This window comes from Numenius arquata, chromosome 19, assembly GCF_964106895.1.
Source record: "Numenius arquata chromosome 19, bNumArq3.hap1.1, whole genome shotgun sequence".
NCBI lineage: Eukaryota > Metazoa > Chordata > Aves > Charadriiformes > Scolopacidae > Numenius > Numenius arquata.
The window spans coordinates 8,343,816-8,356,820 of NC_133594.1; the positions used below are offsets into that span (position 1 = coordinate 8,343,816).

The 13,005-nt window shown below is 44.4% G+C and overlaps 1 protein-coding gene across 1 annotated transcript in view; it reads right to left on the reverse strand.

The window, feature by feature from the left end:
• Positions 1 to 939: 939 nt before the first annotated feature.
• BRD3 (bromodomain containing 3) overlaps positions 940 to 13,005 on the reverse strand; it is a 41,217-nt gene continuing 29,151 nt past the window's right edge. Inside the window, exons 8-13 of the mRNA XM_074161311.1 lie at positions 12,404 to 12,532; positions 11,804 to 11,995; positions 10,744 to 10,979; positions 9,930 to 10,222; positions 7,153 to 7,281; positions 940 to 6,346 (exon numbers count right to left, since the gene is read on the reverse strand). Of these exons, the coding sequence (XP_074017412.1) occupies positions 6,231 to 6,346; positions 7,153 to 7,281; positions 9,930 to 10,222; positions 10,744 to 10,979; positions 11,804 to 11,995; positions 12,404 to 12,532 (1,095 nt within the window). The 3' untranslated portion in view covers positions 940 to 6,230. The remainder of the gene's footprint in view (positions 6,347 to 7,152; positions 7,282 to 9,929; positions 10,223 to 10,743; positions 10,980 to 11,803; positions 11,996 to 12,403; positions 12,533 to 13,005) is intronic.

Genomic DNA, 13,005 nt, shown 5'->3' on the forward strand with positions numbered 1-13,005 from the left:
AAGCAGCGCTGCCTGATGCACCAACAAATAATTAGTAAATGCTAAAGAAAACATCTTCCTGGGGGGCAAGGGCCTCACAGGAGATTTTTAAAGGACAGGCTGAACAAACATTTCCTTTGGGGGTATCACTGGCACAACACGCAGCTCCAGATACAACAGCGAAGCCGAAGAGGTTTGCTGAAACCTTAGGGAGATCATGGCTTTAAAGCCAGTGAGAAGGAACGGGGTTAGAGAAAGATTAACCCTGGGGAAACCTGGCTGCTGTAACCCCTACCTTATAAATAAACCATCTGCACACACCCGAGAAACCCAACAGCAAAACCAACCTGAACCCTCTCCAGTGACCAGAATAGATTTTGGCCACCACACAACAACGTGAAGGCCCTGCTGTGAAGGTGACACCAGCCCCTCTGGGCCACCCCTTTTCCAATGCATCTGCCACATCCCGCTCGCCCCAGGCTCGCTGACCTGCAGGGCCAGCGTGGCCACTGGAGCAAGTGCCACTGCCAATGCTGGTGAGAAATTCCCTGTGGTTTCTTCGGGTCTCGGTGGCTTGAAAGCAGTCGGCATTAAACCAGGGGGAAATGTCCATCTCCTCTTTTTCAGCTGAACTCACCTCAGTTGGGTACAATTTTCACATAAACTGAGACCCCAGGCCAAGCTGGCAGTGCCCCAAGACTTGCCCTCTGCTCCCAAGGCACTTCGCCCCATTAGCACCCACAGCTGGACTTGCACAATTAATTCCAAATTATTTCAATACTCATGGCACGAGGACTCCTCGTGTATTTACGCCCGTCTCTTAGCAATGCTACTCAACCGCTTGCTCCATCAAAGCCCTACGGGGTTTCAACTGGAGCAAGTGCAACACCTGGAAAAGCAGATGAGGAAAGGGAAAGGGAGAGAAGAGGGGGAAAATACGGGATCAAACTGCACGCACAAAACAATTTTTCTTTTTATTATGAAAACAAAACAAATGCCCCAGGACCAGGGTCCATGATTACCAGTAACATCAAAGATTACTTTCTAACTCTTTTTAATTTTGTTGTGTTTGAGGCCAGCAATTTGCAATAAACAAGCTAAACTACTTACATTGACTCATTTCTCTTCAGTAACTGACATTTACAGGAATATACTAGAAATGGCACTAAAAATTTTTAAGAAAGAGAGTTACGGTAAATTTGCATGCACATCATACAGAAAAGTAACATTTTTTTTTTAAATATTAAAAAAAAATCCAAAACAAAACAAAAATACAACAACAAATATGTCTGGATTGGTTATGCCAGTATCAGGGGTAAGTTCTAAGTGGCCTGTGTCAAATCCTAGCTGGTGGCTTATTTATTTCTTAAAAAGGACATTTAAAAAGATATGCAAATACCATTTCTTTTAAAAAAATGCATCTCGTTTTACAAGCAAGATAATGCTTCTAGTGTAATGAATCCTCGCCCTAAATTTATCTTCAACAACGCAGAGCCTGCCCACAGTTAGCCCTAGTGGTAACTGCTCATGACTGAGAATACGTCTTTTTAAAATCCAGCACTAAAAAAGTTGTGGTTTTTCTTTGTCCCGCCCCCATCCCTTCCCCCCAGCTCCAACCCCGACTTTAAAAAACATCATTCCTTTCAAAACAAGGAAAAAAAAAATTAAAAACTGGTCTAAGAGTCCCCAAAAGAGAGAAAGAACTAGATTAGGTAACTGCAGTCTGCTTCTACCACACAGAGAACATGGGAAGAGCCTCACGGGGTAACTAACGTGTGTATGTACATGCACACACGTGTCTGTGGGTGTGTGGGTGTGTGCGCCCATCTCAGACACACACTCACAACCAACAGCGACAGTCCCGAAATATCAGTTCTACAGTTACAAACCCTGTCGGTAGGAAAAGTTTAAAATCACCATCGATACAAAACCGGGAGGGTTTTGCACAGACAACGTTTGGTGAGCAGAGAACTGTCGTAGGCAACACATTCCCTTCAGGAGACAGATCACAGCCTGAGCCCACGGGATGCGGGTCTCCCTCTGGTCCCACTGAGCCTACACCTGATGCTACTGCCGAGGAACAGGCTGGTCTTACCATCAGATAAAAGGTCAACGAAGATTTTAAAGGTGCAGTAAATGCTGGTTGATCGATAACAGGTCTGGTCAGATATTTTGTCAAAAGAGGAATTGCTCAGAAAAAACAGTTTCGATAAAAACTATTTGTGTGTACGTATACATATGAAATCATACCGATTTCAGTGACGTTTCCCCTGGAAAACAAAGTTAAACTTTGTTCGGTCAAGAAAAATTCTACCATAAAAATTTCAATCTTTTTTTTTTTTTATTCTTAAGTTTAAAAATGTTATTTCAAATGTTCTAGGTTTGATCATTGTAAAGTTATTTCATGACATCTGTACTGACACGTCACAGAATAAAAACTCAGTTAAATAGATGCTCTATTGTTTCAGTTTCCAACTCATTAAGGGCTGCTGCTACTTACTATGGACTGAAAACATCTCTTCTTTCCCGGAGACACTCTGATCTGGAGATACAAGAGGCACCACTACTGACATGGCGGGAGATAATGAGCACTACAAACAATACGAAAATGAAAAAGTGTAAGAACATTTTGAAACGAAGTCACCGATTTCTTTCCTGCAACAGTCATGCCAAAATGGATTTCTCCCGTAAACTGCCATTTCCATGAAAACAAAGTTTCCCACTGACTGGTAGCCCAGGTCGCAGCTGAGTGTATCAAAGACAAGCAGGTGGTTCTTCATAGTCCTCGCTGGTTTTAGTTGCTTGTTTTCCTTGCAAATCCCCAAGCCAGGGACAGGTTTGCCCACTAAAACAGGGCTCCTCCTCCAGTGCTGCAGACAGTCTCAGGCCAGGCCCCCTTTCCATCCCTCCACGCTTGGTCCCCAACCCTTTGGCTCTAACCCCTCCGCTGATTTCGGTGGGACAGACCTATGTGTCCTAGAGGAATGTCTGTACCCTGGGCCACGGTCCGCGGGGTTGTCCCCAATGTCGGAGGATGGTGGCACGGTGCAGAGCCAGGTCCTGGGCTTTGCCTGGCGCTGATGCTGGTTAGAGTGGCCACCGGGCGGGTTTCTATTGCCTCCAACAGCAACTGCAGTTTGTTCTCCACAGGAGTGACCACCACGTCCCATCAAACGGCACGGCTCGGGTTAACGCACGCGGGAAAAGGTTTCACGCAGGGAAAACTGGGAGCTGGTTTATCCAAATTGTCATGCTACTGAATCAGTTGAAATTATTTTAATTACAACACTAGTTGGTTTTGATAATGCAAGTCTCGGACAATAAGAGAAACACAGATGAAACCCAACCCCATTTAAAAAAAAAACAAACAACAAACAACCTAAGCTCTTAATTAGGTGTATATTACATTTCCTCATAGTAAATTCTGCAAATATATTACTAAGGACCTGTCTAAGTGAAGACTTCTTTAAGGGCAGAATTAAAGTAAACACAGGAACTAAAAATAACCCCATTGTTAATGGAAAAGGAAAATCATTACTTTCAGCAAGAATTGCCCTAGTTCATCCGCTTTCAAATACTACGGGAAGCTACCTGCAGAGACTGGAGAGCCTCCTGCCAACCGGCCGAGCACCCTGGGGATTGCAAAACCAGCCAAGGGTGCCCAGCGACTTACAGGAGGAACTCGGTGCCTCACAACAACACAGCATCGCGCTCTCAGCCCTTAGATAAAAAAAAAGGGAGTTCTTTTCTACAGCAAACTGTGGAGAGAGGGTTATTGTCACTACACAGATAAAGACACGGACAGAGGCATGTCAGCCCTACGAGACGCACATCTGAGCGCTCTGAAGTGCTGATCTTTGAGAGAGAGATTTTTAAAGACAGATGTGTGTTTAGCTAATTAAATAAAACCTCAGTGGATGGGCAGTAAGCGACGGGCAGCTGCGTGTGGATGCAGTTACAAGTGCAAACCATGGAGTGCTAATAACGGGCTGTCCCTGGACTCGCCCTGCTTCCCAGCAAAAGGACATCACCCCCGGACAACACACGTCCCAGCACGCCAGCTCCTGGAGGCTGAGCACACAGCTGACCAGCCCCTGTGCTGGGGCTGAGGAGTCCTCCAGGGCCACAAACCTACGTGAAAAATAAACGCTGGTGCAATCCGCACCGCGCAGCCTCTGGCAAACCACTATTAGAGACCACAGCAGGGTGAATTTTAGGGCTGCCCCACAGCAGAGGGGCAGCCTTAGGGGCTGGTCTGGGAGAAGGAAAGGCATAACTTTCTGTTAAACTCTGTATATTTTTTTTCTTTACAATAAGTAGTTAAGAATTTACAATAAATTTCTGCCCCTCGGATTACAAATTTTATATAATTATAGAACTGGTGTTTTCCTAAAACTGGATTATAGAAGAAAAAAGCCACTGTTCTACCAAAAAAAAAAAAAAGAGAGGGGAAAAAGACGTCTGGAAATATTACAGAGAAAACAATAATGTGCTGCATCAAGGAATTATATCTATCTGTACAAAACAGGAAAAAGGGGGCTTGGGTGAAAAGATAAGGAAGAGAGAAAATAAAACAAAAAATGAACACACCGAACGTGACAGAGCACCAGACACACGACAGACTGGACTGTAGCACCTGTAGGTATAAAGTCCATTGGATTTAAATAAAGTCTCAAATTTTTATTTGCTTTTTTGTTGTAGGTTTTGTTATTTTTGTTTTTTTAATCTGGTTCAAACCACATTAAAAGTCTGCATTTCTGCTGGTCTACATAATGCAGCTTGGCTTTTGTTATTTTTTTTAGTAAGTTTTAAATGACCAATGGTGTTTAATAAATAAAGTATTTGTATATACACAAAATTAGGGACAGTGAAAACAGAGTGTATTGCAGCAGTGCAGGTCAAAACATTAGGCTGGACTCAAAAATTGTAAGCCTTAAAAAAAGTCTCTTTTTTTTTTTTTTTTTTTCTCCCTCCCCTCTTTTTTCTTTTTATTGAGGTAAGCATTTCAGTGTCCGCAACCCTGCGCCCTGCAGGACACAGAACAGAATCCCCTTCTAGGAGCTCACTACTGAAATGATAAAGGAGGGGGGGGTGGGAAAAACAACCCCAAATACACACAACATCCCTCCCCAGTTCTGCTGCCAGCTCAGCCTCAGCTGGAGCTCGAGTGCTCCTTTATTTTAAGCCCAGACGGAGGTGCTTGTCGTGGAGAAAGCACTTAAGCAAGTGTCTAATAACGAGCACATGACATGCCTTGGTCACCCCTGCAGGGATCACTCCCAGGTCCAGCTGAGAACTTCCAGCCAAAAACTGGTTTTCAATTAAATGAAAACTTTTCATAGAGAGCGTCAATTTCCTGGAAATTATCTATTTGATGTTAAAAAATAACATTCCCAAGAAACTTGAGTGTCCCTTGCTCCTGCCTTCCCAATGCGTCCCCAAGAAAAATGAAAATTTTGAGTGGAAAAACAAGAAATGCAACCAATTCTATTGCTCATGTGCCTAAAGTTAAGTTCATGCTTAAATACCTTCCTGAACAGGTGCCTATGCCTCTACCAAGCTTAAAAAAAAAAAAAAAAAAAGAAACAAAAAAACATGTTAGCAATCCACAGTACATGAGAATTTTTTTGGTTTTTTTTTTTTATGTAAAAAGATGATAGCATCTGGCATTTTCATCACACTGTAGACTTCGAGATTAAGAATACTAGTGCTAATAACAAATACACCAACTAGTTCAAAAGCTAACATCTTTCAGATACAGTACCATTTTACAGAGTTTTCTTTAAAAAAAGATTATTTTTTTTTTACCTTGTGTGAGCCAGGCAGGCTTATTAAAAGAGAACATTTTGGGGAGAGGGAAGGGGCGGGAGGGAAATGTACTACAAACCTCTCAGAACTTTCTATTTATCTCCTGCTAAGAGTTCAAAGTTCTTCCATTTTCAACCAATCTTCTTCAGTTAAAATGTATTTTAGAGACTTTATGCAAAGGGAACTGTTTTGTCATAAAGTCTTGTCACACACACGCACACGCAAAGATCTTTGACCTATTAAAAGAGCGACCCCCAAAAAAATGGAAGATACCTTTTATAACACTGAATTAAAAAATAAAATAAAAAAAAGTCAGAGAAAGAGAGAGAAAAAAAACCTGACCACCGTGGAACAAGAGCAGTATATTAAGGAGAAAAAGGAACACTGCAGAGCATCGGTGAGGGTGATGTCCATTTTGTGTTTTGTGTGTAAGTGTCCGTAACTCATTCCGAATCGCTGCTGTCTGAGCTGGAGCCGCTGGAGCTGCTGCTCCCGGACTCGGAGGAGCTGCTGCTGCTGAGCCGGGAAGGGCCTCCGGAGGGAGCAGAGCCAGATTTCTCTGTGGGGAAGAAGGCAGCAATGTGGTTACTTACAAGGAACTGAACTAGAGAAGGTTTGCCCCCAGCCTCCGTCCATGGCTTCATTCAGAGTTTCCTCTTGCCTGGCACCTTTATTTCCCCCACAGCCTTTGCCCACTGTAACAACTGTCCTGTCAGTGGACGACAAGGTTTCTCAGGCTGCAGGTGACCACGAAAGTTTGGGATCCACACAGGAGCCATACCAGCGGTCCATGTCCTCCGCAGCCCTGAGGTGCTCCAAGTGAGATGGTGCAGAGCGCCTGGGGATCTGTGTCTCCAGCCTCCCAGGCTTCAGTGCAACATCTGAACCTGCCCAACTTCTGCAAAGCTGGCAGAAGCTTAGTTTACACTGGAAGAACCTTTTGTGCCATCTTCCACGCTATTGCACTATGTGGGGACTTGAGCTTTTTTTAATCCCACGAAGGACAAAAATCATGTGTTAGATGCTCCGCGGTACTGGTCTGTACGCACAGTCCTGGCCAAGCTAACGTAGAGGAAAAGATCCTCCTCCCTCTGAAGGATGAACTCCCTCCAAGACACCTCATATTTACCACCCAGGAGAGCTTCCACCTCGACCTTTCAAAGCAGCCCGCCCCACAGTACTTGGTGCCCACCAGTAACTCACTGTGCCCCGACACCAGTGACCAACTGGGGTAACTGCCACAGAGAAAACCCAAGGCAGGGTTTTCTACTGCACAAGGAGGCAGTAGTTTTGCCTCAGTGAAGAAGTCCATGTACATACACAACCCTTCGGGCACTGTTAGCACAGTAAGACCAAAGCCATTACCTTTCTTTGCAGGTTTCTTGTTGTTGTTTAGCTGCCCACTGACGTCCTGTAACCGTTTTTCTAGTTCTTTCTTCTTTTCCTGAGCTAACTCTTCTTTTGACTTTGCTGCTTGCTTTTTCCCACTTGCAGCTGTGGAGGAGGAACGTATGATTTCTGAAACTGCACGGTTGCAGGAAAAAAGAGTGGACATCGCTATTTTACAGGGCATGTAAATCTGTGCAACCACTCTGCAGTGACGCTGCTAAGATCAAGTGACCACACAGCAACTGCACATCCCAGAGAGAGGACAACCCACGAAGTTGTCTCAATCATCCAAATCACCATCGTCCTCTAACATGCACTTTTTTAAAGAGAGACCTTCTGGAAAGTATTTTAGAAGATAGAAACGTCCATGTAATAACCCTGTAGTTCCAGGTTACTTACCAGCCAGTTATATGGTCAATAGTTACACATTTGTAATTACAGAATTGTTACATGGGTTTTCTGCCCTGTAAAATAAAGTGTCCCATTAAAGGTTGTCAGAAGGAAGCATCTGCTGTTAGAACTTAAGATACCTCATGCGAGAATCTACTGTGGTTTATGTTGCTTTAACTACAAAACAAAAGAGACAAATTATAAACCAACCAAGGCAGACAACAGGAATGTACCTGCATCAGTTCGGATGGAAACAGTGAGAAGTACCAGCAACACTCATACTTCTGAGCAGAAGGAATATCCCTCTGAAGGAGGAGTAATTGAACACAGGTGTTGGCCAGTATCAGGAGCACAAGACAGGGGCCAGACATTTTGCCTGATCCAGCAAGGAAATACCTACATGTCTGTGTGCTGGTTTAAAGCAATGATTTTATATTTAAAAAAAAAAAAAAATATAAAAAAAAAAAAAAGAAATCTGGAAAGCACAGTCCTAAGAGGGTGTGTCCCTGAAAACTAAGTATTGCAATGAGAGCAGGCAGCAGGAGAGTGCAGCTGGGGTCAAGCACACCAGTCTGCCAGCCCAGTGTGTACCAGTCTCAGAGGAGCGGACAGACAGACATCTGAGGTTATCTGCAGTACTCTATGCTTCAGTTCCAAACAAACAAACAAACAAACAAAAAAAAAAAAAAAGAAAGAAAAGAATATTTCTTGTTCCTAACCACTCTGGAAAATCTTTTCCTGAGTTATTCCAACAGCAAAGGACTCAGAGAAAAAAAAAAAATAATCAAAGCAGTGTATTACAAAACAAAAAGAAGGGTCACGGAATCACAGAATTGTCAGAGTTGGAAGGGACCTCTAGAGATCCAGTCCAACTCCCTTGCTAAAGCAGGGTTGCCCAGAGCATGTTACTCAGGACTGCATCCAGGCAGGTCTTGAAGATCTCCAGGGAAGAGGACTCCACACCCTCCCTGGGCAGCCTGTTCCAGGGCTCTGGCACCCTCACCAGAAAGAAGTTTTTTCCTCATATTTGAATGGAACTTCCTGTGTTCCAGCTTGTGCCCGTTGCCCCTCATCCTGTCACTGGGAACCACTGAAAAGTGTCTGGCTCCATCCTCCTTCAACCCACCCTTTAGGTACTTGTAAACATAGATAAGGTCTCCCCTCAGCCTTCTCTTCTCCAGGCTAAAGAGCCCCAGCTCTCTCAGCCTTTTCTTGTAAGGGAGATGCTCCAATCCCTTAATCATCTTTGTTGCCCTATGCTGGACTCTCTCCAGTAGTTCCCTGTCTTTCTTGAACTGGGGAGCCCAGAACTGGGCACAGTATTCCAGTTGTGGCCTCACCAGTGCAGAGTAGAGGGGGAGAATGACTTCCCTCGACCTACTGGCCACACTCTTCCCTATGCAGCCCAGGATTCCATTTGGCCCTCTTGGCAACAAGGACACATTGCTGGCTCATGGATAATTTACTATCTACCAGGACCCACAGATCCTTCTCCCCAGATCTTCTCCTTCTCCTCAGAACTGCTTTCCAGCAGGGAAAGTCTGAGCTTTGCTCAGGCCTACCTGAAAGCTCTGTGGTGAGGAAACAGAGGTGCCCTGCAAGAGCTGCGAGTCGCTATTGTGTTATACTCCCCACAGCACAACTCTCTCTTAACCTACAAGCAGAAGGACCGAGCCAGGACCACTGCAGGTAAGTGACCCCCCACTGCTATTCAGCTGGAGCTAAACTCTCAAAGGGCCACAACAATTCACCCTGTGGATGCAGCACAGAGAAAAGGCTGTCCCAGACTGAGCCGTACACTCGTCAGTGCATTAACATTAATTAATCCTCTGATCTGATAGAGGCTGAGGGTAATACAGTAATCAGGTTATCTAGGAAGAGCAGTTTTGGGGTGAATATACAATTCACACCCAGAATCCACAGGTTGCCCACGTAACTTTGTTCAAGTTATTTATTCCCTTGGTGTTTTGGATCCCAACAATGCTTTTCATTTCCTTCCTAATTAGATGCTAAACTATTCAAGATAAGAAAGTGATCCTTCCAGATGTGTGCACGTAATACCTAACACAATGAGACTGACACCTTTATAGTGCCTTCTAGATTCTAGATAAGTAATAAAGGTATCACACTGGTCTTGTAGAGGAACACAATAGTCCTCTAGGTCTCCACGGCATGACATCATGGGAAGAAAGAACAAGAAAAATAGAAAGTTTCTGTACGTTTTCTTGAGAGAAAAGAATCTCTAAAAATCCCTGTTATCGCATACCCAACAGCTGGATGAGAGAACTCCAACACACACGCCCTGACTCCAAAGCTGAGCCTAAGAGCTGGTAGAGGAACACGTGCCCCAGGAGGTAACTTACAAAAGGGTTTCCTTTGTTTTTTCTGTAAACAAGATTTCACGTATCTCTCCAGTTCTCGTAAAGTTGTGGGCTTCAATGTTTCAAAATCTATTTCTATCTCGTCGGGATTGGAGTCTCTGAGGGAAGGTTCCCGCGACTGGATGATGTGCACCACCCTGCCTAGCTTCTCCCCGGGCAGGCGGTTGATGTCCAAGCTGAGCTGTCGTTTCTCATCATAGGTCATGGGCAGACCTTCCTCCTCCTCATCTGAATCATAGGTTGCAGATGCCTGTTTGCCTCCTTTCTTGGGCTGCCTGAGGGGGTTGGCAAGCACAGAAACATTCATGGGTATATAGAAGCAATGAATTCTTTTTTTCTACCCCCCCCCCCTTGCAACAAACATCCCAATGCTCTTGGCTTTGAACCTCCAGCCAGATGGCTTGAACAGCACCACAATTTCTGAAAAAGTTCAGAAATCTGAGATCAGCTGTTCTACTCCCATTATATCTTAGCCCTGTGAGGCACGACAACCAGCCCATGTAGCAGCAGGAGGGCAGCAATGAAACGGCATGTTCTCACTGGCTGTGCAAAAGGCAGAAAGCAAACCTTATCTGAGAGTGATCAGGCAGGGATTCTGAGAGAGTTGGACAGTGGAAATATGACGGTTCCACTGCCAGCTCTCACTTAAAGACTCCCTTGGAGCTGTCTGGGAATGGGGACACTATTCAACAGCAAATTAACTGCTCTGACAACTGAGCCTCACCAGGAATTCCACAGGGACAGGAAATCTGGGCTGGAAGCTCTTGGCATTCCCCCCTTAAGGCAACCTCCTTACCTGTTAGCTGTGGTTGTGCTGTTTGCTTTCTTAGCTGGGGCTTTCTTCTGTTGGGTTTGTTTTGGTGGTTGAGCCACCTTGGGTTTCTTCTCCTCCTCAGGTTTTACTTTGTGCTTTTCTTTTTCCTTCTCTTTATCTTTCTTTTTCTTCTCTTTTTCCTTCTTCTCTTTTTTTTTCTTTGGTTTGTTCACTGGCGCTTGCGACAATGCAGCGAGCTGCTCGTGGACAGCCTTTAGCTGAGGGAAAACGGTGAAAAAACAAATCAGACTTCAAGGCAAGATAACTGATGCCTCCGCATACCCTTCCTCTAGATCCCAATGTGTAAGTATATCCCAAAGTCAGTGATCAGGCAGCCTAGTGACTGAACTCAGAAGACTTTTGATTTGAAATCCTTTGAAAAATGCAGTGCAAAGATGCAGAAGTTGTCTCAAATGAAAACATCGTTCTTGTTTTATATGGGCAAATAAAAATTAAGCTTAATAGCTCCATCTAGAGTGCTGACAGCCTGGCCTCTGGAATCCTGAGTTAACTTCTTGGCTCTCCTACTGGCTTGATTTGAGACACCAGATAAGCTATTTTATTAATGCTTTGTTATATTACAGTAGCACATGGAAGCACTGTAGCATCTGGCATTGTGTGTCTGCATAATAAGAAAGGCCATGGCTTAATTGTCTGTAACACAACAGTCAAAACAGCTCAGTTCTATCTACAGAGGGGATGCAGGGGGACAATATCCCACAGGAAGCCTATGACAGATATCACTGTGCCTGAGCTCTCATACAAAATGGGGGTCTCTGTTCTTCCCAGATCCCTAGTATTGTCTGCACCTTCATTTGTGCTCTAGAAGGAATCACAGAGCATCAGCACCAAAAACTGCTACCTTGAAGAGAATTAACATTAAATCTAACATGCACTTATTTCACAACTGAGCATTTTTCCCCTTTAGATGGCAGAAGGGGAGATTGCTTTGCCACACTGCAGCCTCGACGGGATTTTTAAGAACAAAATTAAACCCTTTCTACTGCATAGACACAGAGACACAGCTTGGCTGTTGCCATACCTGCTCCTGGAGCTCCGCCAGCCGAGTTGCTCGCTCTTCTTCTGAGTCGGAGCTATCTGAGTCAGAGGAGCTCTCCTCGCTGCTGTGACTGCTCTCTGTGCTTTTGCTCACCACTGGTGCTGTTGGGGGAGGCGGAGGTGGGGCCTCTGCAGGCTCATCGGGCATTTTTGCGAACCTCATCTCAAAGACATCCTACAAAAAGGGGGAAAAACTGGTTATAAATGCCACAAAGACCTCACTCTGGCCTTTTTAACACACCAGACATCCCACCGTGGGCCAGGGTCTTACTGCACTACACAAGGTGCTGTACAAGTAAATAATAATGTACAGATGGGCAGACATATTCTGTAAGCCCAAGAAAATTCTCCCATTAGTTTGTACAGCAAGGATTGTAACATTTTAGGCATTTTAGGAGCAGAACGTGGCATTGGGCCATGCCATGTGAAGAGCACAACGGTTCTGCAGCAGAGAACATGGCTCTTCCCAAGGGCTGGAGGAATCACTGACTCTCCCTTGTTGGTGCCAAGAGCAGACCAACGCTTGGATCTCTGAACTGACACCTTGTAGCTGAACTAAACTAGCATTTGCCAACACCTTTACCTGGAGCTTCCTGGCCATGGCTACCACTTCGTGGTCTGGAGGATTGTACTTGTAACAATTAGAGAACATTAACCGAATATCTGCTGCAAAACCTTGTGCATCCTGGTATTCCCGACTGTCCATTTTTTTCTGCAAACAAACAAGCCAAAGGGAAAGGGGAGAAAAAGCCATAAGCAAAAGGCATTTGTAGCAACTGCATGGAGGACATGTGCATCTTGGAGACAGCTCAAAACAGCCTCAAAAATCACATTTATCAAAGAGAACAGTAGTTTGAGCTGGCTTATTGGTTCCTAAATAACATTCAGAGTTTCTGCTTTTTAAAACAAGCAAGCAAACAAACACCAGACAACCAAACAAGCAGATATTGCTCCGTAACAGCTTAAACATTTTAAGATTCTAAATTTGGGTTGTTTTCTAAGTAGTACTATATAAATCTGTCAGGGTCCACATTCTATCAGAAAATAGAGTCATTTAGAACAAGTGTTGCTGGATCAGAAGCTAATGTAAACAAGGGTCATGGACAGGAAGGGCAAGAGTCAACAACCAACCAAGTTACAGTTACAGCAGTACCTTAAGCGTGTATTTCTATGTGCTGCTTGGGC